This window comes from Tamandua tetradactyla, chromosome 8 (genome assembly GCF_023851605.1).
Source record: "Tamandua tetradactyla isolate mTamTet1 chromosome 8, mTamTet1.pri, whole genome shotgun sequence".
In the NCBI taxonomy this organism is placed as follows: Eukaryota; Metazoa; Chordata; class Mammalia; order Pilosa; family Myrmecophagidae; genus Tamandua; species Tamandua tetradactyla.
This window is the reverse complement of record NC_135334.1, coordinates 89832346-89859688: the sequence shown is the minus strand read 5'-3', so window position 1 is coordinate 89859688 and position 27343 is coordinate 89832346. Positions and strand designations below refer to the sequence as shown.

Sequence of the window (27343 nt, the reverse complement as noted above, 5' to 3'; positions counted from 1 at the left end):
TAATCAGCATTAAGAATAAATAAATGAAACCTCATGACAACTGTATTGAATCCTGGGTAGATTGACAAGAAATTTCTTTAAAGGACATTACTGTAACAATAGAGAAATGTGAATATAAACAGTATATTACTTAACAGTGTGGTTATAAATGCTAGATTCTTTGAATTTGATAACTATATTTTGGTTATGTGAGGAATTATCCTTATTCTTGGGAGATACACACTGAAATGTTTAAGAGTACAGAGAGTATGATAAAACAAACATGGCAAAATATTAACAATGAATGTAGGTGATGAGTGTACAGGAGTTGTCATTCTTACAAGTTTTAGAACTTTTTGATCCATTTGAAATTTTTAAGTAAACTTTTCAAGAGGTAAAACGTTAGTAAATTAGTTTTGCTGATTTTTTTTATTTAGATTTCTAATTTATTGTTAATTACTTAACAAATCTATACAGTCAGAAAATGCACATTAGATGAGAACCGTAGTAAATGCCAATAGTGATGAGTAGCTTTCTTGGTGAGAAGTGTAGATGCTGAAAGTCTTCACACTGTTTGTGGTAGTTCAGTTAGGACAGATAATGAATTCATAGAAACTGAGAAAACGGTTAAACTTGAAAAGAATTCTGGTTGCTGGTTTAAAATGTTGTCACTGTCCAGGGTTGGAAATAGAAGATAGGGACAAATGGAAACAGATTCTGTCACATGCACCTTCAATGGTGGAATCATTCTCTGCCATGTATGTCATCAGGCTTCAGCACTATCTCAGAAGCACAGAATCTGTGTCTGATTGGTTTACTTACCTCCTAGGAAGACAAAAGCAACTGAAAACGGAAAAAAAAAAAAACAGGGAGAAATGTATGTTAGAAAAGATAGCACAGAAAAACTGAGCTTCAGTTTTGAATTTTTTTTTTGCTGAATTTTAATATATTTATCTGCCATAGCTTTTTTCTTATACATCTTTAAAATATTACATTTTCCTCCAGAGTCAAAATAACATCACAATTAACAAAATTGTTATAAATTCTTCATATTATCTACTACCACCAAGTCCAGATTCAGGTTTTCTCAGTTGTCCCAAAAACGCCCATTTGTAGGTGGCTTGTCCAATTCATGACCACACAGCCTGTTTGGTTTTTATGTGCCTTAAGTCTCTTCAGTTTTAACAGTATCTTTTATTGTGACATGGACTTACTGAAGTGACTGGAACAGGCCCCTTCTTCTGGATATGTCTGGTTATCTCCTTGTGCTGTCATTTAGCTTGTACCTCTATTCTCTTATAAATTGTACGTTGAATCTAAAGCTTGGTAGGATCAAGGTAAACATTTTACCTCGAATACATCTTATGTGATAGTATATATTTCATATTGCATTACATCAAGGGATACTAAATATCTGTGTATTCCACCACTAGTTGTTTTATGATGGATTAAAGTATCGGGGTGATGCAGATGGAACCCTCCATTCTACTTTTAAGTTTTTCCTTGGGAATAGAAAGATTGGTATTACTTCTTGATTTTTGCTCTTTTTCAGGATTTGGTTATGGACATCCTAAGAGTATTAAGCACACCAGACTTAGAAGTACGCAAGAAAACTCTGCAGTTAGCCCTGGATCTTGTGTCTTCTAGGAATGTTGAAGAGGTAAATGAAACTCTGATAGGATATGTAAGCTTTCAGGCTATACATGATATAATTTTTACTTATTTTTACTTTGTCCCATAGCTGGTTATTGTCCTGAAGAAAGAAGTGATTAAAACAAATAATGTAACTGAGCATGAAGATACTGACAAATACAGACAACTTCTTGTGAGAACATTGCATTCCTGTTCTGTCCGATTTCCAGATATGGCTGCAAATGTTATTCCTGTGGTATGTAATTCAGATTTTTAATTTTGAAGATCTCTAAAAGAATTTTTTTTAGGTTTCTACTTATTCTCCTCCAGAAATCTCGACTCTTTGGAATCATAAAATTTCATGGTTGAGAGAGATCATTATATCCACCCTTAAGCTTAGAAGAATAAGGACTCTGACCTATTTCTCATACATCCTCATCAGAAAGCACATAGTGACAAAGAAAGTAGCCCCACATATTGTTGTATAATTGATGTTTGTTAAAATTACATATTTTGCTGTGTGTGTATATACATACATACATACATACATACATACATACATACATACATACATACATACATACATATATGTATCATTTGGTAAGGCAAAGAAGTATTTCAAATAGTTTAAGTTCTTGAAGGATTCAGTGATACGAAAAATTCACCAATCTAGAATGTTTTGCTGTCTATGACTCTCAGATAAATATGTCATTTTATTTCAAATTTTGCCTTTCAGCTCTGAATTTTCTCTAAAATGAATTTGTTTTTAGTTATAAATGAGGAGTATTTAATTAATTTATTTTGAGGTGTAGATTACAGCTTCTGTTTTATAAGCAGTTCTGTGATTAACTTTGCTGCACATGAAACCAAAAAAGCCATTGTGTATTTGTTTATGCTATGGTGCTTGGCTCTCAATTCAATTTTGTTAGGTATTTGAAAATGAAGAATTACATTCTTTGTAAATTTGTTAATTTACTTCTTGCCTTAGATAATTCTTTCTGAAAATAGTCTGATTGTTCTATTTCCATTTTTTTGTTTTATCTTATTTTAGTTAATGGAGTTTCTCAGTGATAATAATGAAGCAGCAGCTGCTGATGTCTTGGAGTTTGTTCGTGAAGCCATTCAGCGCTTTGATAATCTGAGAATGCTTATTGTTGAGAAGATGCTTGAAGTCTTTCATGCTATTAAATCTGTCAAGTAGGTTTAAAATACTTATAAATATAAGATCAAGTAAGCTAAATTTTATCAGTTTCTATCTGTAAAGAGTCTATAGATAGAAAATATAATAAAAGGAAAGATGATTGAAGACAAGTCACAATAAGGCAAAATAAAATAAGCCAACATCATCCTACCCTCACCCATGGCTAATTCACACTTTATGGGCAAAATGATCATTTTTATTTATTTTTTTAGTAGTGAGTTAACTAGGTTTCTCTATCCTAATTTCCTCTAAAATGTGAATCATAAGTGACTAAAGAATATATGTGTAAATCACTTTTGGATCATTGTTGTTTATGTCCCCCTTTAGCTTTGTGGAAGAGAAGGATTGAAAATGCAGTGGCATGATATGTTTGCCATCACATAGCCTTTACTAATGAGAAAGGAGCATTGCATCCAAATTTTGCCTCATTTAGAATATCTGATTGAAAGACTATAACAGACTTGCAGTATGTCTATCTAAGAAGAGGTGCAGTTTAAAATTTAATTTTATGATATGAAAATGTATTCATATTTATGAAAGAGAGCAAGACTGGCTTCTTTGTGATAAAAATAGTTATCAAGGGTTTACTTTCGATAGTTTCAGTATAAGACTTTATTCAGTTTAACATTTAAACTAGAGAACTGTTGCTTTCTTTACCTTTTTGTGTTAATTTTTTTACTGATCCCTTGTGCTCCTTCCTTGTCCATTGTTGTGTTCAGAATCTTGCCTCTTCTTTTCAGTGACTATAAATAATAAAAAGAAAATTACTTTTTACATTAAAATGATAAATTTCTTAGAGTAGTAAGTGATAAGAACCAAGTTATTTGAAAAAATAATTTTCTGGAAACATTTTTTTTTTTTTGGAATTCAGAAATATTTTATTTGTGAATAATGATGAGAAAAAATAAATTGACATGAAAATATAGATAAGGCCACAATATGAAACATTTAGGATTAACTTCCATAGGTCCTTTTTACAGTTTCTCTCTTAGCCAGTTCATTAGTAATGCAAATTGGCACAACAAGGAAATTTAAAGTGAGGCAGGCCTGTGGTGTCTGGCAATTTGAAATACTGTAACGTAGTGCAAAAATACTTCATTACATTACCATTAAAGGTAGCTGTTTTTAAAAGTATAATATTAAATAGCTGAATCTTAGTGTGCATATGAATTTTTCTATTTTATTTTTATTTATTTCCATCAGTTTATTATTGAATGAATGAGGCTCTTATTGATTAAATAGTTTTATATGGGCAAAAAGTGGTAGAGCTGAGCCCAGCTTTTTTTTTTTTCTTTTTCTCCATAATGGCAAATATTTATTGTCATTCAGTCTTTTTTTTCATATAGCTATGCATTTATCATCACAATTGACTTTTTTTTCTTTTCTGTGAAAAAATAACATATATACAAAAAACCTGCAAATGTCAAAGCACATCACAACAATCAGTTGTAGAACAGATTTCGGTGCTTGATATGGGCTACAATTCCATAATTTTAGGTTTTTATTTCTAGCTGCTCTAAGATACTGGAGACTAAAAGAAATATCAATATAATGATTCAGCAATCATACCTATCTGTTAAACCCTACCTTCTCTGCATAACTCTTCCACCACCTTTGATCCATCTCCCATTCTCTCTAGTGGTTAGAGTATATGCTACAGAAAATTTAGGTTCTGGAGTAATAAAACTTTCTTCTTTTGGTCTCTACAAGTAGATGAAGTTCTAAATACAAGCAATGTCTTCTTTACCCCTGTATTCTGAATTACCTTAATCCTGACCTGATCAGCTTCATTCTTATCTCCAAATACCAGGTTGTACATATATAAAACAACCTCTCAAAATCAAGAAATAGTTGGGTGGGCCATAGTGGCTCAGCAGGTAGAGTTCTCACTCTACCGATTCCCAGTACCTGCCCATGCAAAAAAAAAAAAAAAAAAAAATCAAGAAATAGCAATTACCACTCCAGACTAAATATGACTGCTCTAAGAGCATACAATCCTGTTTTCTAGTAAGTATTTTGTAAATGAAACCATATGATATTTGCTCTTTTGTTACTGGCTTATTTTGCCTCACCAACTGCCCCATAGTTGCATGCCTCACAACTTTGTTCCTTTTTTTTAGCAGCATGGTATTCGATCATATGTATATACCACCGTTCACTGATCTACTTCTCACTGCATCCATCTGCCACCTCCATTCATTAGGCATCATGTATAATGTCCAAAGTCAGCAGTCCATCAGTACTCCTCAATTTTAGATAATTTCATTGTTCCAAAGAGAAGGATAACCAATAAACACACCTGCCCCAAATAGAAAATTCAAACCTTCCCATAACTCTTGTCTCTCCACCTCATTATTTAGGCCTGGTGTTGCTGTGGTACTTTTGATGTTTTCCTGTTAAACATAGCCCATGGCATGTAGTATCATTTCCCCCCTATACTCTGAACTTAGACACTCTATGTACGAGATTCATACCTTTGCAGTAGTTCGTTTTCTGGAAAACATTTGGGTATTTTATTTTTACTGACTTTACCCAGCATTAGAATATTTCTAATGATGTTGAATGAAAATAGATATTTTCCTTTTAATCCTTGTGATTTCTGGAGAGGTTGAAAAAAACTAGTAGAGTGTTTGTGATATTTCTTAAATTTTCATCCATAATCCTTTCAAACTGTGAAATCTTGTTTTCTTGCTTGAGCTTGAATTCACTAAGAGAGTCTCGGCATCAAGATTTGTTTGCAAGGTTGGTGTTTCAGAACTTGTATTCTTGCTCTAGGATTTACAGAGGAGCATTATGGATCCTGGGAGAATACTGTAGTACCAAGGAAGATATTCAGAGTGTGATGACTGAGGTCCGCAGATCCCTTGGGGAGGTATGTTTTGCTTTGTAAAACTTACTTTATGGGTGATATGCTTCTGTGTTTTTATTTTGTTGTGTCTGGGCTGAAGAACACTGAAAAAATGTATTTTAATTGCCCAGTTAATTAAGCCAGTTTCAAACTGAACTTTGAAGACTCTTCCTCCTTAGATGCTATGGGTAATTAGGAGAGGTTCTTCCCCCTAGTTACCCCTACCCTAATTGAAACATAGTAGCTCTTTTATCTATGTATTTTACCCTACTGAGTAAGATTTTCTTTGAACGAAGGTTCTCTAGGCTCATAAAACTGTTTTAGTCTGTGTGTTCTAAAAGGAGATCACAAATACTGTAAGAACAAGATTGACTTTAGAATATATATGAACTAAAACTGGCATTATTTCCTCATCCAGATGACATATGGTATAATAAAAACAACAGCAGATTGCTTGTCTAGTCTTTCTTCTGCCAGTAATTAGCTCTAGGACCTTGGATATAAATCCTTAATCTGAGTGGACCCCAATTTTTTCCCATCATATGAGGGAATTAGAGTTGATAATGGTTAAAGACTCTTGGGGCTCTTAAATTAGATGTTAGACTGGTATTAGGAATAAATATATAATAACAACTTGGTTTAAAAAATAAGAAAGATACAACTCAACAGCAAAAAGAAAACCCAATTAAAAAGTGGGCAGAGTTCTTGAATAGGCATTTCTCCAAAGAAGAAATACAAATGGCTGATGAGTTGCTTAACATCATTAGTCATTAGAGAAATCAAAATCACAATGAAATACCACCTCACACCTATAAGAATGGTATTATTTTAAAAATGATAAAATAAATGTTCATAAGGATGTGGAAAATAGGAACTCTTGTACATTGGTGGAAATGTAAAATGGTGCAGCTGCTGTGGAAAATAGCGAATCCTCAAAATGTTAAACACAGAATTACCACATGACCCCACAATCCTGCTTTTAGATATATACATAAAAGAATTGAAAGCAGGGACAGGTATCTACACCAGTGGTCATAGCAGCATTATTCTCAGTAGCCAAAAGGTGGAGGTAACTCAAATATCCATCAACAGATAAAAAGATAAGTAAAATGTGATGTATGAGAAAAAAAAAAGAATATACAACAATGTGATGATGTTGTGAGCCATTGATTGTATACTTTGGATAGCCTAGATAGAGCATGAAGATATCTCAATAAAAATATGTAAATGTGGTATATACATACAGTGGAATGTTATTCTGCCTTGAAAAGGAATGAAATTCTAGAGAGTTTTAGGGAAGATGGCAGAGAAGGGAGCTCTAGTAATCAGTCCTCCCACCAAAACAACTATTAAACAGGCAGGAACTATCTGAAAAAATTATTTTGAAACTCCAGAGGCCAGAAGAGTACCAGCATCCAGGGAAGAGCAGGAGGAAGAGGCAGATAAATTAAGGTGTAAAGAACTGTAAATTGCTCTCTCCACACAGTGGCTGCTGGTGCCCATCTACCACTCGGAACAGGCCACTGTGATGTCCTGTCCATGGCTAGCTGCCAGTTACATAAAGATTCATAAAAATCCTCTTTCCCAAGAACAAGGATGGGCATAGCTGATCACTGGTTGTAGGTTTTGATTAGTGAATTCATATCACAAGATCCTGGCTCTGAGGGAAACTGTTGTTTCAACCTGTTTTGGACAAAGGGGGCAGCAGGCATTGTTTCAGCTCTGCACCAGACAAAGACAGTAGCAGTTATTGTTTCAACCCTCCATGGACAGAGGCAGAGGCTTTGGAGATTTAAAGATGCAGTGCTTTCTCAGAGCTGCAGGGACAATTTGCTGAAGAGGCTATATTTGCTGGGCAGGCCAAGAAAGCTCAGCTTGGGGAACTGACAGAGAATCTGTTGGCTCCCGTTCTGATCTCCTCCCCAGGGCACTTTGGAGATGATCTTTACTCCTTTTTTGGGTCCTTGGCCCTGTTTTGGCTGGGAAACACTGACTTGGGATCAGAATTTGCTCTCTAGGCAAAAGCATGAGACAACAAAAGGAGTATAAAAACCTATGGAGGCCTACATTCTGGGACAATTCCTGCCAGAGTCAAACATCCAGAAGGTCTGTCTCCTGGGAAACAGAGGGGACAATCGAATTCCAGTAAACAAGGGAACCCTGAAACAGCTAACAAGCAAAAGCACAGGGCAAAACAGAGACCCAAAACACAGGGAAAACCCTGCACACTGCATTCGCCTTGAGCAGACCTTTCTAATAGGAGGTATGAAGCTCAAGAAAACTTTTGTCTTATCACCAGCTGGTTACAAAACCAAAATATTAAATCCCAAACTTAATATTTTGAAATATTAAAATGTACAGTGTTCAAAAACAGTGTAAAACAAAGAAACAGGAAATGATGGCCCATCCAAAGGAAGAGGGTAAAAATACAGAAAACCCCAATGAAAAAGATGAGGATGTGGAAATAATTAACGAAGCCTTAAAAAAAAAGGACCTTAAAAACTTTCAAGGAGGTAAAGGAAAGTACAGAGAAAGAACTAAAGTCATTAGGAAAACAGTGGATGAACAATATGAGACTCTAACTAAAGAGATAGAAATTTTACAGAAGGAACCAGGCATAACCACTGGAGTTGATGACTGTAATAAATTGAAATGAAAAATGCCCAGGAGGGTTTCAAGAGCAGATTGGAGCTGGCAAAACAAAGAATCACTGAACTTGAAGACAAGACACTTGAAATGAGTCAGGCTGAGGAGAGAAAGAAAAAATAATTATTAAAAGCTAAAATAGGCCAAGACACCTTTGGGACACTAACAAGTGCACCAATATATGCATTATGAAAGACCCAGAAGGAGAAGAAATTGAAGAGGGACAAAAGGACTGTTCAAAGAATAATGACAGACATTCCCAAACTTAGCAAAAGATGTGGCTATGTACATTCAAGAATCCCAGAGAATCCCTGTTCTAGTTTGCTAGCTGCCAGAATGCAATATACCAGAAATGGAATGGCTTTTAAAAATGGGAATTTAATGAGTTGCTATTTTACAGTTCTAAGGCCGAGAAAATGCCCCAATTAAAACAAGTCTATAGAAATGTCCAATCAAAGGCATCCAGGGAAAGATACCTTGGTTCAAGAAGGCTGATGAAGTTCAGGGTTTCTCTCTCAAGTGAGAAGGCACATGGCGAACACAGTCAGGGCTTCTCTTTCGGCTGGAAGGGCACATGGTGAATACGGTGTCATCTGCTAGCTTCCTCTCCTGGCTTCCAGTTTCATGAAGCTCCCCGGGAGGCGTTTTCCTTCTTCACCTCCAAAGGTCACTGGCTGGTGGACCTCTGCTTCGTGGTGCTGCAGCATTCTCTGCTCTCTCTGAATCTCTCATTCTCTAAAGTATTTCGTCTTTTATAGGACTCCAATAAACCAATCAAGATCCAGCCAAATGGGTGAAGACATGTCATCACCTAATCCAGTTTAACAACCACTCTTGACCAAATCACATCATCCAGGGAGATGATCTCACCACAGCCTCAAACATACAGTATTGAATAGAGACCATTCTACCCCTATGAAATGGGATCTACATTAAAACATGGCTTTTCTTAGGGGGCATACTTCCTTTCAAATCAGCACAATCCCAAACAGGATAAACAGGAAAAATACACCCATCGTATATTGATCAAACTATAGAATGCAAAGGACAAGGAAAGAATTCTGAAAACTGCAAAAGAAGAGCCACATGTTACATACAAGGGAGTCTCAATTAGTTTGAGTGCCAATTTCTCATCAGATTCTGTGGAGGCAAAAAGGCAGTCGGGGTTGAAATACTTAAAGTGCCGAAAGAAAACAACATGCTAGCCAAGCATTTTATATCCAGTGAAACTCTCTCAAAAATGAGGAGGAGAGGGATGTGCAGGGGTAGTTCAGTGGTAGAATTCTCACCTGCCGTGCCGGAGACCTGAGCTTGATTCCCGGCCCTATGCACTTGCCACAAACAAACAAAAATTCAACAAATGGTGCTGCAATAGTGGGATACAAAGAAAAAGAATGAAATGTGACCTGCCATACAGTGTACAAAAAAAAAAGAGGAAGAGACATTCCCAGATAAACAAAGCTGGAAAAATCCATCACCTCTAGACCTGCCCTTTAAGCAGTGCTGAAGGGAGTTCTTCAGACTGAAAGGAAAGGACACTAGACAGTAGTTCAAAGTGGCATAAAAAAATAAAGACCTGCAGTGAAAGTAACCATTGGGTAATTATAAATGCCAGTATTATTGCAATGTATTGTTTGTAACAAATACTTGTTATATCTTACAGGTACTAAAAGGGAAATGCATAAAAATAATGATAAATGTATGTGTTTGGACATGCAATATACAAAGATATGTGGTAACAAGTCCAAAAAAAAAAAAAGATAGGGGGACAGAGGGATATACTAAATGTATATGTGCATGTTATTGAACTTACACTGTTATCAAACCAAATATGATTGTTTATATGTTTAGGATATATGCAGATAGAAATGAAAAGTCATTCAATATGGTAAAACACAAAAAAAGCAAATACATATATAATTAGGCATTAACAGAAGGGACAAAGAAGTATGAAATTTATAAAATCTAAATAATAAAGTGGCAGAAAATGAGGTTGAGAAAGAAATCAAGGTGGGAAAATCTGTAAGAGATTACTTACTCAATTTCTTCTTTAAGTGGTGTGAAGAAAAAGGGAAGGGGTAAGGGGGAAATTATAGATTCAAAGAGGCCCTAAGAATTAAGAGATAACAAATTTGAATAAACAAAAAAAGGCATTTTGAGACAATTGGGAAACTTACATGAATTGTGTTTTAGATAATAATATTAAGGAATTATTGTTAATTTTATTTTGTGTGATACTGGTATTATAGTTATGTTTTAAAAAAATGTCTTTATCTTTTAGAGATTGAAATATTTATGGTGATATGATGTGATGTCCGGAACTCAATTTTAAAGTGCTCCCCAAAAATGTGGGTCTTGGGGAATAGATAGAACAATGATACAAAATATAAATAATTTTTGACTCTGGGTGACAGTGGGCACGTGGGAGTCATACTACTATTCCTTCCCTTTTTGTTTATGTTTGAAAAATTCCATAATGAAAAATGTTTTTAATGAGAGAAAGAATAAGACATTCTCAGATAAACAACAGCTCAGAGTGTTCATCCCCATGTCCTGCAAGCAGTGCTAAAAGGAATTCTTCATAGTAGTGTTCAGGGGCAGTGGGGGGAGGATAAGCGTTATGGGATATATGGGTATTTTCTTTTTTCTTTTTCTGGAGTGATGCAAATGTTCTAAAAAATAATCATGGTGCTGAATACACAACTATGTGATGATATTGTGAGCCATTGATTGTACACCATGTGTAGACTATATGTGTGCGAAGATGTATCAATAAAAATATTAATTAAAAAAATGTTTAATTATAGCATATACCTGCATAAAACAAAAACTAATAAAGATACAAAGTTAGATAACTACTATAGATTGTTTTATCATCTATTCTTCATATTTGATGGAATTATACTCAAGTTTTCTTAATGCATCTGTATGTATAATTATATGTTCATCTATGTCTATGTCAAATCCATATCTAAAATTTATCTTTTTCAGAAACAGTCTCTTTTTTTTTCCCCCTTTGGGTGCACAGTCCCGGAATTGAACCCGGATCTCCTGCATGGAAGGCGGGCATTTTAACCACTAAACTACCTGCAGTCTCATTTTCCTTTTTTCTTCATTACTGATATTTTGAAAAGTGTAGACCACTTATTTTGAAAAATGTCTATCAATTTAGATTTTTCTGAGGTTTCTTGATGATTACAATCAGGTTATGCAATTATTGGCAAGAGTTTTATGGAAGTGTATCTATCTAATTAGGAGGCACAAGGTATCAATAGATTCTAGTACTAGTTCTACTAAATATGATTACTTGGTTAAGATGGTGTCTGCCAGATTCCTCCATTGTAAAATTACCCTTTTTCCCTTTGTGTCTAATAGGTAATTTGTGGGGAGGTACCTTGAGACCAGAACCCAAACGAGACACCTTATATGTTATTATCCTGCCTACTATGTTACTTAATTTTCCTCCATATTTTTTATTTTTCTGATAATGTGCAATGTGCTTTGTAGTTTTTTCCAGATCCTTTGTCAAGTTTCACTTGTTTCTTCGGATTCTTATTTTAAGTGACTTCTCAATAATTTTTTAGGGCGGGCCGCGGTGGCTCAGCGGGCAAAGTGCTTGCCTGCCATGCCGGAGGACCTCGGTTCGATTCCCGGCCCCAGCCCATGTAAAAAACAAACAAATAAACAAAATACAATAAAACAAGAAAATGTTTAAAGATGTTTCCCTTTCTTCCTCCCTTCCATCCTTCCTTCCTTCTCTCTGTCTTTCCTTCCCTTCCTCCCTCTCTCTTTAAAAAAAAAAAAAATAATAATAATAATAATTTTTTAATTTAAGTAGTTGCAAATATTTTCATCTTCATTGACAGAAATGACTTTGGTTCCTTTTAAACCTGCCTGACCATACCCAATTGCCTTTTATATCTCCTTAATTTTTTTACTCCTTCAGTTGCATGTTTAACGTTTGGCTATGCCCTTTTGGGATATTGGCAGAACCCATATCAATGTTTTTTGGTTTATATCTCCAGTCTTTTTCTATTGAACCAGGTATTTACAAAGTTGCTACTTGTAACAGCAGGTCACCAGTTTAATGTTTTTAACTGAAATGACAAAAGTAAGTAGTAGTTTGAGGGAAAAAAATAAAAGGTAGAAAGAAAAGAAGAAACCACAAGAAGTGAACTGGTTGATGCATGTAAGTAGTTAAGCTCCAAAATACAAAGAAGGATGGCGTGAGTAAACAGTGTACCTGGGAGGATTAACTAAAGCTGTTCTTCTTTACATGGTTTATAGGTTCCTTTGGATATATCTGATAAGGAAATGCAAGCCATTACGAATGAAACATTGCCTCCTTCTATTTATTTTTTTCCCTCTTTGTTTTTCCTCAGTATTTCTTCACTTGTTGCATCTTATGTGCATGTGTGTGCGCATATGCATATGAGTATTTACATATGAAATTTTCCTTCTCTGTGCAATGTTCTAAATTAAAAAACAAACAAACCACTAGGCAGTGGTTCGAAACAACATAAAGAAATAAAGACCTGTGGTAAAGGTAACCACTTTGGTAATTATAAATGCCAGTATTATTGTATTTTATTGTTTGGTATATAACTCCATTTGTTACTTTCTACAGGTGTTAAAAGGCAAATGCATAAAAAAAAGATAAATCCAGGTTTTTGCACATACAATGTAGAAAAATAAGTGGTAACAAGTACATAAAAAATACTGGGGGAATGGAGGGGATATAAGAAAAGTATAGGTGCATGCTGTTGAAGTTAAGCTGGTATCACACCAAATGTGATTGTTATTTATTTAAGATGTTAAATTGTAACCCCATTGTAACCACAGGGAAAATAGATGAAAAATATATCCAGATAGAAGGGAGAAGCTGTTCAATATGGTATAACACAAAAAAGCAGATAAATATAATATAGACATTAACAGAAGTGAGAGACAAAAAAGGTATAACACTTAGACCGAAATAGGAGATGGAAGTCCTGTATTATCAATAGTGACTTTAAATGTAGATGGAGTAAACTCTGTAGTCAAAAGGCAGAGATTGGTAGAAAGGATAAAAAAGTATGCCCCAACTATATGTTCTCTGCAAGATTAATAACCAGAATATCTAAAGAAATCCTTCAATTTAACAATAAAAAGACAAACAACCCAATTTAAAAATGGGTAAACATATACAGGAAAAGGTAAAATCATACAAGTTAGGGTCTGTAGTCAACTGTAGCATTGTAATGTCGCTTCCACTGAATGTAACAAAGCCTTGTGCCAAAACTAAATGTCAGCATGGGCGGGTGTGGGGGGTGGCATGGGAGAGGGTTGTGGATTCTAGGCAGAAGAACAGGAAATGTCTTCTTTACATTATGGTTATGAAGGCATGTCTGTTTACTTAGATTGGATTATATAATGTGCAAATAAAATTGTTTAAAAATGAAAAAAAAAGGGTTAAGTTTAAAAACTGTTCCTGAGAAGCAGGCCAGAAGCAGTAGCAGAGGTGGAGGCTCTGGCTTGTTTCTTCCACCTCAGACTGGGCCAGGGGAAACCAGGCGGCCCTGGGTGACTGGAGGGAGAGTCTGCTCCCTGAGAATGGAGATTTTCTTCACCAGAATATGGAGACTGTTCAGTCACCAGGAGCACAAATTTAACATTGTTGGGCTGTATGATGCAGGGAAATACAAACCTTTACCAGTTTTCTATGAATGAAGTTGTACATAAATCCCCTAACATAGGGAGTAACATAGAAGAGATAGTCACTAGTAATACACATTTCCTAATGTGGGATATTAGTGGCTGAGAATCTTTTTGCTCTTCCTGAAACACTTACTGTACTAATACTGAGTTTATAATAGTTGTGGACAGTACAGACAAAGAATTTCAGGAACTAGAGAAGAATGATATAAAATATTAGTGCATGAGGACCTAAGAAAAGCTATATTGCTGATTTTTGCTAATAAAATGAGATGTTAAAGAATGTATAACTGTAGCAAATACTTCCCAGTTTTGTTTTGTTTTGTTTTGAGAGGTGCATGGGCTAGGAATTGAACCTAGGTCTCCCATATAGCAGGTCATTCTAACACTGAACTGCCTGTGCACCCCCAGCTTTTGAAACTAACTGTTAAAAGATCACTGGTGGCATATCCAGGCATGCTGTGCCCTTACAGGCAAGGGCTTGTGCCAAGGACTTAAATGGATGATGTCAAGACTTAAGATTAAATGATCTCTATTTTTTTTTTTCTTTCTCTTATATATTTTTGTACTTTTTATTTTTATTTGTGTTTTCTCTGTGTTATCACTTTATTTCTTTTTCTGATGTCGTGCTATTTCTTTCTCTAAATCGATGCATATGTACTGAGAAATGATGACCATACACCTATGTGATGATATTAAGAATTACTGATTGCATATGTAGAATGGATTGATTTCTAATGTTGTGTTAGTTAATTTTTTTAATTAATAAAAAAAAAAAAAAGATCTCTATTGACTTCTCATAGACTTTGTATAAATGAAGTGCCAAATTTTACCCAAAAGCTGAAAATATAAGTGGTTTGGAGATGTTCATAATAAACTGATTTAAACTTTTTCTATAAGAAGAAAAATTAAGATCAATTATTTAAAAACAAAGATGAAGTCTCACCTTCAAATTTGCTCTCATTAGTTCCTTCCAAAGTTAGATCTTAAAGCTGTGACTGACATTTTCTCATAATAAACCCTCTCAAGACAGTTTGTAGCCTCTGGTAAGTAAAAGGAAGAGGAAGATGTTAATTTTAAGAGCTTTATTATCAGTATAAATCTTCCTAGTTGAATGTCGTCCTCTTCTTGTTCTATTAAATCAAAATACCATTCAGCACAGATACTCAGTTTTCAATATTTTAAATTGTAATGTTACTTTCCAAAGTATTTTGCATAAGGTTGTATATAAACCTCAAGTTCAAGTTAATAGCTTTCGTTTATGTTCTAAAGAAAAGTAACACAAAATTAATTTATTAATTGTAAGCATATGAGATGAATACTGACATTGGTGTTAAGTGCTATTTTGTACTTTTCCCCTTAGGTTCTCTGTATTGTATTAAGCAACCCCTACGTCATTGAGCTGTTCATTTCAAAAATAAAAAAGAAAGGAAAAAAGCTTAACCTTGTATTTATATATTTTTGTTCATCAAATCACATGAAAACATGTACTGCAATTGAATGGGACATATATCAAATTCTTGGCTTAAGTATTACTAATGGGCAGAATTATACAAGAAATAATTATATCTTTCCCTGTATAGTCAGTATGCCATCTATATTACTGAATAAATTATTGATACTGGATGGGCGATGGTGGCTGAGTGGCAGAGTTGTCGCCTGCCATGTCAGAGACTCGGGTTTGATTTCCAGGTGCCTGCCCATGCAAAAAAAAAAAAAATGATACATTGATCAGTCATTAATTGTGATTAAAATTGTTAAGTAATTTTTTCAACATTAATTGAAAACTATGTAAAACATATCTATCCAGAGAAGTACAGAATATTTTCTGGTATTGAAGTTCTATGTTGGGGAGTACTGGGTAGTTCAGTGGTAGAATTCTTGCCTACGATGCGGGAAACCTGGGTTCGATTTCTGCCCCATGCACTTCCCAAAAAAACAAACAAATAAAAATTCAACAAATGGTGCTGCATAGTGGGATACTCACATAGAAAAAGAATGAAATGTGACCCCACCATACAGCATACAAAAGAAAAGATATATGTTGAGCATTTAAGGTGAATTTGAAATGAAAAATAAAACATACTTTCCAACCAACAAAGGAAATTTCTTATTTTAAGAATGGAATAATTTGAAATTTTTTTATTTCTAGTACTTGTCTTGTATATTCTTCTACCACATGAATACACTATTTGACGGTTAGAAGATGCTAGTGTTTTTTTGAATGCTTTTAAGAATTTGGTGTAAATTTCACCAAATAAAATTAATTTCTATGTTATATCTTTTTTACAAAGAAATATCTTGACTCCTCATACCCTTTTGTTTACTTAGGGTATTTTGAAAGTTGAAGGTGTTTCTGTCATACTGTAAACAAACTTCATAAATATGTCAAAACATATTCTGGTTATTCTTGTTTGCAAATCTGAAGGCTAATTCAAACTGGCATGTTTTTGAATATTCACGAAGAGATAAGAACTACTTTTAATACCAGCCTTGTGGATTTCCTGAAGGTTTTAGTGAGAAATAATAGTGCATACTATAAGCCTTGACAAGATTGTCAACATATTTTTACAAAAATATATCCTAACTTGCTAAGATTTATTTATTCATATGTTATCAGAATCTAGATTATAGGTTACCAGGTGATGGAGGGTCAGATTGGAGGATGGATAGGGATTGGAAAGTTAAGGCTTAAAACGTACAAGATTCCTATTTGTAGTGATAGAAATGTTTTAGTGATGGGTGTGATGATGGTCGCATAACATTGTGAATGTAGTTAACAGCACTGAAATATATATCTGAATATAATTAAAAGGGGTAATTTTTGATTGTATATATGGTAACAGAATAAAAATTTTTTTAAAAATCCGTGGAACTATACTACACAGTGAACCCTAAGTTAAACGATGGATTTTAATGAATCGTACAATTACATAAGTGTGCTATCATTAGTTTTAACCAGTGTTCCACACCAGTGCAAGCCATTGGTGGTAGGGTGATGTATGGCAATCCTGTATTTTATGTATGATTGTTATGTAAATGTACAACTTTTCTAATTAAAAAAAATTTAATGATTAAACAGTAACAATAAAAATTAAAGGCAGGGCAGTGTGACGGTTGCGCAGCAGGTGGAATTCTCACCTGCCATGCCAGAGACCCGGGTTCGATTCCCAGTGCCTGCCCATATTAAAAAAAAAAAAAAATTAAAGGCAAAAAAACAGGTTTGAGATTCTAATACATGCTACAACATGGATGAACCTTGAAAATATCACTTTGAATGAAATAAGTCAGACACAAAGGACAGATATTGTAAAATGCCACTTATATGAAATAGCTAGAATACAGGAAGTAGAATGAAGGTTACCAGGGGTAGGAGTGAGAATAGGGGGCAGGAAGGACAAAAGGTAGTTAGTTAATGCATAGTGGGTACAAGGTTTCTATTTGAGGGGATGAGAGAGTTCTGGTAATGGATGCTAGTGAAGGTAGCATGACGTTCTGAATGTAGTTGATTTTACTGAATTGTATTCTCAGGAGTGGTTGAGGTAGGAAAGCTTGTGTTGCATATATGTTTCCACGATTAAAAAAAAGACTGAAGAGATAATGACAATTAAATGCACTACTTGATTCTGGATGGGATCTAGTAATGGAGGAAAAAAAGGCTCAAAAATACATTATTGGGACATACAAAAATTAGGAGTAAAGATTGTAAACTTTATATCAATATTCAGTGTCTTGGACTTGATAATTGTACTTGAAGGGGTTATATAAATGCATGTCCTTGTTCTTAATGAAATGTACACAAAAGTATTGTGTATTCAAGGAGCATCGTGAATACTACTCTCAAATGTTCAGAAAATAAATTATTTCAAAGTAAAAGTTTAAAGAAAAATATATATAGTTGAAGTTATGTACAAATAAGTCAGATCTGTTTCATGTTAAAAGAATGAGTGCTGTTTTTGGTTAGTGTTTCAAGAGAAGGCATAGAAAAGAGGAAGAAGATTTAGAGTTATCTACTTTGTGTTAGGCACTGTCCTAGGCTTTTTCCTATTAAGTAACTTAAGTAGAGAGAATTAAGATTTCCATTTAACAGGTTAATAAACTGAGGGACAGAGTGGATAAATTAATTTTCCCAGGGCCATACAACTAGTTAGTGGCAGAATGACAGGAATGTCCAAGCCCAAGTACCTATTCTTCCCACTACACTATCTTAGAAAGAGAAGAAAGTTAATAAGCAGAGTTCCAATTTCCAAAGACCCCACTGAGGAAAAGTCTTTTGAATAGGAATGATTGAATATTTACGTGTGCTTTTGCTTTCTATTGATATTATTACTAAATTGATGTTTCTGCTTGATTTTTAGATCCCAATTGTAGAGTCAGAAATAAAGAAAGAAGCTGGTGAATTAAAATCCGAAGAAGAAATCACTGTGGGGCCAGTTCAAAAGTTGGTAACTGAGATGGGCACCTATGCAACTCAGAGTGCCCTTAGCAGTTCTAGACCCACCAAGAAAGAGGAAGACAGGTAATTTAAGGCACTTTTGCCCCACCAGTTATACTTCTTTTATTAGTTTTCTATGTAAAACATCCAAATGATTTATATTCACTTTTATTTTTGACTAAAATGAAAGTGGCCATTTAAGGTAATTAGAAATTCTGAGGAGATGATGTATTTCCCCCAGGATTGTGTTAATGATTCTAATCCTCTATCCCTTACAGCTGTTTGCATTGAAATGTGTTCTGTTTAAACTAAAATTGTTTTATTGACATTTAAAATGCTAACTGGAGATGATTTGAACAATATTTGAATTTTTTTACCTGTTAGCATCCAGGAAATAGAAGTATAATTTTAACTTAAAAGTTTTTAAATGGTTTTGAAGATTTTCCATTTCTAATTAATGGAATAAATTTTTTCATATTTTCCCCTTGATTTTATTCTGCAATTTTATGGTGAAGCTGATGAAAATAATGGCTAAATTTTTAATGAGTGATTACTATGTGCTAGGCATTGATGCTAAGTTGTCTCACAGTCTTGCAAACCCCATGAATTCAAGTCTCTTATCATCCCCATTTTACAGAAGAGAAATCTGAGGTTTAGAGTTTATAGCTTATCCAAAAGGACACAGTAATCAGATAAACTGAGATTTGAATATATTTCATTGACTCAATATATATACCTTACCCATTTTCTCACTTCATATCCAGTTGGATCTTGAATCATTTGAAGATAAATGTTAAAGCCATACATTCTGTTTCCTCCTGAAAGCTAAAGGGGGAGCTAATTGAGCTCCTGTCACTGAAGGGTGCCAGTGAGACTATTGGAAGACTTAGTTGAATCATTTTATAAGAGGTGTATGATGCTTAGGAAATTGGTCGTTTTCATTTTCCTTGATACCTTTCTAGACCTCCCCTGAGAGGATTCCTTCTGGATGGAGATTTCTTTGTTGCTGCCTCCCTTGCCACAACTCTGACCAAGGTTGCCTTGCGCTATATAGCTTTGGTTCAGGAGAAGAAGAAACAAAATGTAAGTTCATTTATTCTCCATTTATCTGACAAATGATTATTGAGTGCCTATATATGCAGTAAATAATGAGAGACCCAAAAATGAAGGCTGTAGTTTCTAGTGTGGACACGCTTATGGTTTAGTAGGAAAAATGGATACATACAATACTACTGCAGAACCGGCAAAGTAATATAATATCAATACAGAGTGATAATTCCATTGAAAGAGGTAGAAAGAAGGATTTGTGAAGTCACTTCTGTTTGCTAGGGTTATTCAAGGCCTAGTGAAGAAAATGCCTCTCTGCAGCATCTTCATCCAATCATTGTCTGTTTTATCCCAAAAATGTCTCTTAAATGTATTCCCATTTCTATCATACCTTCATCATAGCTTCTGACAGGTCTAACTTTGTACTCACTTAGATTAATAATATTCATTCCTGCCTGCTTAGTCCCTACCCCAATTCTTTGTGCTGTTGTCCTACATTTTCGACATCATGTTATAAAGCCCAAAATACATTGTTGTTATTTTTACTCTGAATAGTAAGTTATCTTGTTTTTTCCAAAAGTTTTATTCATACATCATACATTCCATCCAGAGTATACAATCAGTGGTTCTCAATACAATCACAGAGCTATGCTGTCATCTTCACAGTCAATCTTAGAACCCTTTCTTAACTCCAAAAAGAAAAACCTCATGTCCTTTATCCCCCTCATTATTGCCACTTAGTATTGGCATGATACCTTTGTTACAATTGATAGAAAAACATTAAGATTACTGTTAACTGTAGTCCCTAGTTTGTATTAGGTGCATTTTTTTTCCATATACCACCCTATTATTAATACCTTATAGTTGTTATATATATTTGTTCTAATTCATGGAAGAGCATACTTATATTTGTGCTATTAACTGCCTTCATCTTTCACTATGTTATACAGTCCCTTGTTTCATCTACTAGCTTGCCTTCTAGTGATATACATGACCCTAAACCCCCTTTTCAACCGCAATCACGTACACAATTCAGCATTGTTATACACACACACACACACACACACACACACACACGATGCTGTGCTATATTCATCTTTATCCACTTCAAACATTTATACTCAACCTAATTTAAAAATTCTGCGCAAAAGATACAAGTGCAGGAGAAGATGTGGAGAGAGAGGTATATCTGTTCAGTGTTGGTAGGGAAGTAGAATGGTCCAGCCCCTCTGGAGGGTAATGTCGCAGATCCACAGGAGGCTAAATATAGGGTTGCCATAGGATTAGACAGTCCCATTATTAGAACTTGGAAGAACTGAAAGCAGGAACACGAATAGATGTTTGCACACTGATGTTTTTGGCGGCATTATTCACGATAGCCAATGGATGGAGGTGGCTGAAGGGTCCATCAAGTGATGAGTGAAACAGTGAGCTGTAATGTAGATATGCAATGGAATATTGTGCAACTGCAGAAAGAAATGAAGTCATGAGGCATGCAGTGAAGTGAATGAACCTTGGGGACATTATTTTGAGCAAAATAACCCAGAAACAAAAGGACAGATATTGTATAGTCTCATTTAGAAAATACTTATAGGAAAATTAGGGCCTAGATTATAAGCTATTACAGCAGTTACATTTGTTCCTTAGTTTTAAGTGTTATTTCTAAATTCTAAGATGCTGTGCTCTTTTTGCATAATTTGGTAGTTCCCTGGATCTCTGGATACCTGTGTGACACCTAAGACTCTTGAGTTCTGCAGCTCTGAAAGTTAGCATTACTCCCTACAGCAACTGTCAAAGTATATGAAAAAGAGATCAGACTTTGATTAGAGATAGATTAGATATGAATGAAGCTGACCTGGTTGGGACTGAGCTAAATCAGAATACAGGGTAAAGGATGATACTGTCTGTATGTTAAAACTTCAAATTCTATATGAGACCAATGGAAGAAATCTTTATTTTGTACTAAAATTTAAACTTTCTGTAGCACACTAACTTAACCTATCTGTCCAGACCTCATTTAAACAACCTAAGCAGATGGAGCCAAGAATAGGGAATGAGATCTGATGATCCAGTATAGCTTAATATAATACCGTGATACATTCCAGAGTATTTTGGGAAGATAAAAAAATATTTGCTAAGTCCCTTGAGGAACTGGAGAAAAAATATGAAGCTGTTAAACTTCCCCATCTGGGAACTTCCTGATACTCCATCAAGCATTGGGAACTCTGAATTTTATAAGCCAAGCCCTCGATCTTGAGGCCTGCAATTTATGAAACTTAGTTCTATAATGGTAGAGTTAAGTCTACTTATAAACATCCCTAAGAGTCACCCCCAGAGAACATCTTTTGTTCCTCAGATGTGGCATCTCTGTAAGCAAAGCTCTGCAGATATATTCAGTACCCTTCCCGTACATGGAACATGACTTTCAGAGATATAAGTCTCCCTGGCAATGTGGGATATGACTTCTGGGGATGAGCCTAGCTCTAGCATTGTGGGATTGAGAGTGCCTTCTTCACCAAAAGGGAAAAAAGAAATGTAGCAAAATAAGGATTCGGTGGCTAAGAGATTTCAAGGAGTTGAGAAGTCATTCTGGAGGTTACTCTTACGTAAGCTTCAGCCAGATATTACAAATTGCCACAGTAGCCAAGCCACAACCAACAGTATTCCTGAAAACCCTAAAGAAAACCCTGTGCTCTATCTGAGACTCTGTAAAAATTTTACTTATTAATATTTTTCAGAAATTTAAAACCTCCAGATTGTTCTTATTCCAATAAACCCTGAAACTTAGAGGTACCAGTCTCTCCCAGAACATCACCAGTTGTGTTCCCCTACCACATAATGTTGACACCCTTTTTCAACATGAAGAAGTTAGAATGGCCATTGCCCAAGTGTCTCTGAAGACTGAGGGAATGATCAAGTGAGAGGGAGAAGTTATAAATGAAAAGTTAGTTTTTTTTTTTTTTTTAAAGAGAGAGGGAGGAAGGGAAGGAAAGACAGAGAGATGGAAGGAAGGATGGAAGGAAAGAAGGGAGGAAGAAAGGGAAACATCTTAAACATTTTCTTGTTTTATTGTATTTTGTTTGTTTGTTTGTTTTTTACATGGGCTGGGGCCGGGAATCGAACCGAGGTCCTCCGGCATGGCAGGCAAGCACTTTGCCCGCTGAGCCACCGCGGCCCGCCCTGAAAAGTTAGTTTTTAACAAATGATTATGACTACTGAATCATTATATAGAGATTTCTTTTTAGTTGCTTATTAGAACAGCCAGAAGGAAATTCCTGAAATTGTGGTGCTGTAAATCCTACTGTACTTTGAAATTTTCTCTATAAGTACATGTTAAACTGAATTTTGAAATTTATCACTTTCCTGCATGTATATTTCACAGTAAAAAGTGTTTTAAAAAAATTCTGCACAAATTAAGCATCAGTTTTCCCCATTCTTTATCCTCATTCTGTCTTCTGGTAACCATATTCTATAACTCAATGAGTTTACTTATTATATTTAGTTCCTATTAATGAGCTCATGTTTTTATCCTTTTGTGTCTGGCTTATTTCATTCAACATAGTGTCTTCAAGGTTCATCCATATTGTCATATGCATCAGGCCTTCATCCCTTCTTACAGCTGAATAATATTATATCATATGTATATAAATACGTTTTGTATATCTATTCATTGGTTAGTGGACACTTGAATTGCTTCCATCTTTTACCATTTGTGAATAGTGCCAGTATTAACATCAGTACGCAATATCTGTTTGTGTCCCTGCTTTCATTTCTTCTGAATATATACCTAGTAGCAAGATTGCTGGGTCATATGGCAGTTCTATACTTAGCTTCCTGAAGAATGTCCAAACTGTCTTCCATCGTGGTACCTTTTTACTTTCCCACCAGCAGTGAATAAGTGTACTTACTTCTCCACATCCTCTCCAACATTTGTAGTTTTCTACTTTTTTAAAACAGTAGCCATTCTAGTAGGTGTAAAATATCTCATAGTTTTGATTTGCATTTCCTTAATGGGTAGTGAAGTAGAGCATTCTTCCATGTCCTTTTTAGCCATTTGTATTTCCTCTTTTGAAAAAAATTCTGTTCATGTCTATTGCTCATTTTTTAATGGATTATTTGTCTTTTTATTTTCAAGGAATAAGATTTCTTTATTCTGGATGCTAAATCCTTACTGAATATCTGGTTTCCAAATTGTTTCTCCCCTTGAGTAGTTTACTTTTTTACTTTCTTGACAAAGCTCTTTGATACAGAAGTATTCAGTTTTGAAGAAGTCCCATTTATCTATTTTTCTTTCATTTCTTGTACTTTGGATATAAGATGCTTTCCTTCATTTTCTTCAAGGAGTTTTATGGTCCTAGCTCTTATACTTAGGTCTTTGATCCATTTTGAATTAATTTTTTATAAGGTATGAGATAGGGGTCCTCTTTTGTTCTTTTGGGTATGGATATCCAGTCTTCCCAGCACTGTTTATGGAAGGCTGTTCTGTCCAGTTGAGTGGACTTTGCAGGCTTGTCAAAAATAAATTGACCGTAGATATGAAGGTCTGTTTCTGAACTTTCAATTTAATTCCATTCATCAGTATATCTGTCTTTTTGCCAGTTCCATGCTGTTTTGACTGCTATAGCGTTATAATAAGCTTTAAGGTCAGAAAGTGTGAACCCTTCAACTTTATTCTTCCTTTTGAAGATGTTCTTAGCTATTTGCACAGCCCTTTGGCCTTCCAAATAAATTTGATAATTGGTGTTTCTATTTCTGTAAAGTAGGCTGTTGTAATTTTGATTGGGATTGCATTGAATCTGTGAATCAATTTGGTAGAATTGACATCTTAACAACATTTAGCCTCCCAATCCATTAACATGGACTGTCCTTACATATATTTAGGTCTTCTTTGATTTCTTTTTGGATTTATTCTGTTTGGAGTATGCTGTTTCTTGGATATATATATTTATGTCTTTTATAAGAGTTGGAGAATATTCAGCCATTATTTCTCACATTTTCTTTTTACCTCTTTTACCTTGTCTTCTCCTTCTGGGACACCCATGGATGCATATGTTTGAGCATTTCTTGATATCATTTAGTTCCCTGTAACCCTGCTTGATTTTTCCCATTCTTCATCTGTCCTTTCATCTGTGCAGTGTCATGTGTCCTGTCTTCTAGCCCACTGACCTTTTCTTCTGATTGTTCTGATTGTTCACATCTGCTGTGGTATGCCTCTAGTGTATTTTTTTAACTTTTTTTATTGTATAATATAACATTTATACAAAACAAATAGAGAAAAAAGCAATAGTTTTCAAAGCACTCTTCAACAAGTGGTTACAGACAGTTTGTTGTGGGCTATCATACCATCCTCTGAGATTTTTCCTTCTAGCTGCTCCAAAATATGAGAGGCTAGAAGGAATAAATATTTTTTTATCACAATCGACTTTTTTTTTCTTTTTTGTGAAAAATAGCACATATAGAAAACAGTGAATTTCAAAGCACAGCACAGCAATTAGTTGAAGAACAAATTTCAGAGTTTTGCATGGGTCACAATTCCATAATTTTAAGTTTTTACTTCTAGCTGCTCAAAGATACCGGAGACTAAAATAAATATCAATTTAATGATTCAGCAATCATATTCATTTGTTAAAACCTACCTTCTCTGTATAACTCCACCATCACCTTTGATCTTTCAGTCTGTCTCTTTAGGGGTATTTGATCTTTCAATCCCTCTCTTTAGGGCTATGGCCATTCTAATTTTTTCACGTTGGAAGGGGCTGCCATTGGGGTAGGAGAGGGAACTAGCTGATATTTTGGGGAGGCCTCTAGTGTATTTTTACTCTCATTTGTTGTGCCTTTCATTGCCATAAGAGCTGTTGTTTTTCATTGCCTACTTTCAAATTCTTCTTTATCCTACCCAGTGTCTTCTTAATGTCCTTTATCTCTTTAACCATATTTTCTTTCATTTCCTTGAGTTGATTTAGGAGATTTGATTAGTTAGAATTCCATATGCTGTATCTCCTCCAACTTTTAAATTTATTTCTTTAACTGGACCATATCTTCCTGTTTCTTGGTATGGCTTGTAATATTTTTACTGATATCTGGACATCTGATTATCTTGATCAGTTTATTCTGAAGGTTGGTTTCTCTCCGTTGTCTAGGATTTTTATTGTTGATTGAGTTTGTGTTAAGTCTCTTCCTTCGTGATCAGTTCATCAGTATTTCCTAGCCTAAAAAGGCCAGGTTCCCATATAAGGGACACAAACTAGATCCAAAGGGTCCTGGGGAGAGGATCAGGGAAGACTCCAAAAGCCTTTTTTCACCCCCTTCTGCTTTCCCAGGCTGCACTTTCCTGGCCTGCCCATCATATGACACTCTTCTGTAACCTATTCCCTTCAGACTTATATTAAGCCTTTTGTCAGTTCTGCCTGTGATGTAGTAGAAACAATGGTGGGGCAGCACCTGACTGGGACAGGCTAGAATAGCAGGATGCAGCAGTCTAAATTCACTGGCCAATAGCTGGAATAGTACAGAGTTATTACCCGGTCTGTACTTGGGGCAAAGACCTCACATGGCTATCTCAGTCCATAGCAACCTGCTAGGCAGGGACCAGACTGCCCAGCATTACTTGACTTGAGGGTTGAGGATGGGCACCAGGAGCTATGGCTGAAGTTACTCACATTTCTTCACAGCAGTTTCTCAGTCTGTGTCCAGCATTGTCCTGAGTGCTGCACAGGACTCCCCTGGTCTCCAGAGCCCCAAAACATTGATTCAGACAGTTTCTGACTATCTTCTCACTGTTTTGGGGAGAGGAATGAGCCCTCCCCAGTCTACTACTTTCCCAGAAGTCTAGTTAGTTATCTTTTTTTTTTTATAATATTTTTATTATAAACAATGAACCGACATACAAACATTCTTGACATACAATCATCCTTAACATGGTTACAATCAGTTGCTCACAATGTCATCACATAGTTGAGTTTTCATCACCATAATCATTTTTTTGAACATTTGCATCTCTCCAGCAAAAGAAAGAAAAATGAAAAAACTCATACATGCCGTACCCCTTACCACTCCTTTCACTGATCATTAGTATTTCTCTACTCAATTTATTTTAATCTTTGTTCCCCCTATTATTTGTTTATTTTTTTATCCATATATTTTACTCATCTGTCCATACTGTAGATAAAAGGAATCTCAGACACAGGGTTTTCACAATCACACAATCACATCATGAAAGCTCTATCATTATACAATCATCTTCAAGAAACAAGGCTACTGGAACACAGCTCTGCAGTTTCAGACACTTCCCTCTAGCCACTCTAATACACCATACTAGTTAGTTATCTTTTAATAAGGTTTTTTTTCAATGAGAAAAAGTCTTATATTTACCCACATTATTTACTATTTATGTTGCTCTTAATTCCTTTGTATAAATCCAGATTTCTGTCTAATAATTTCTTTCTGCTGAAGGAACTTGACCATTCCTCTGCAGTTCTGCTGGTGAGAATTCGCTCAGCTTTCATTTACCTGGAAAAGCTATTTCATTTTCATTTTTTTTTAATCTCTCTTTTGAAGAATTGTGAATGTTTTTATTTTATTTTGGTCATTTCTTTTTAAATATTACTAACGTAAGCAAGAAAGAGTGATATAATAAAAACTAAAAGAAGAGAATAATCACTCATGGTTACAGCACTCAAGTACAAATCTTTTTTAATATTGTAGTGTAGATAGAAACATCAAAAGATAGAAATATAATTACACTACTAGATATCATAACATGAATCCCTCCTCCTCCAGAAAGAGTTTAAGATAGCTTTTATCCATGAAATACTTTTTCCCTAGTACTGATCATTCTGTGTTTTACAATCTGCAGTTTCAT

The 27343-nt window shown here is 34.9% G+C and overlaps 1 protein-coding gene across 1 annotated transcript in view; it reads left to right on the top strand.

Annotated features, from left to right (window-relative positions):
- COPB1 (coat protein complex I subunit beta 1) overlaps nt 1-27343 on the top strand; it is a 64704-nt gene that overhangs the window by 14434 nt on the left and 22927 nt on the right. Inside the window, exons 9-14 of the mRNA XM_077114067.1 lie at nt 1532-1639; nt 1721-1867; nt 2663-2808; nt 5588-5684; nt 18359-18519; nt 19398-19518. Coding sequence (XP_076970182.1) covers nt 1532-1639; nt 1721-1867; nt 2663-2808; nt 5588-5684; nt 18359-18519; nt 19398-19518 — 780 coding nt within the window. The remainder of the gene's footprint in view (nt 1-1531; nt 1640-1720; nt 1868-2662; nt 2809-5587; nt 5685-18358; nt 18520-19397; nt 19519-27343) is intronic.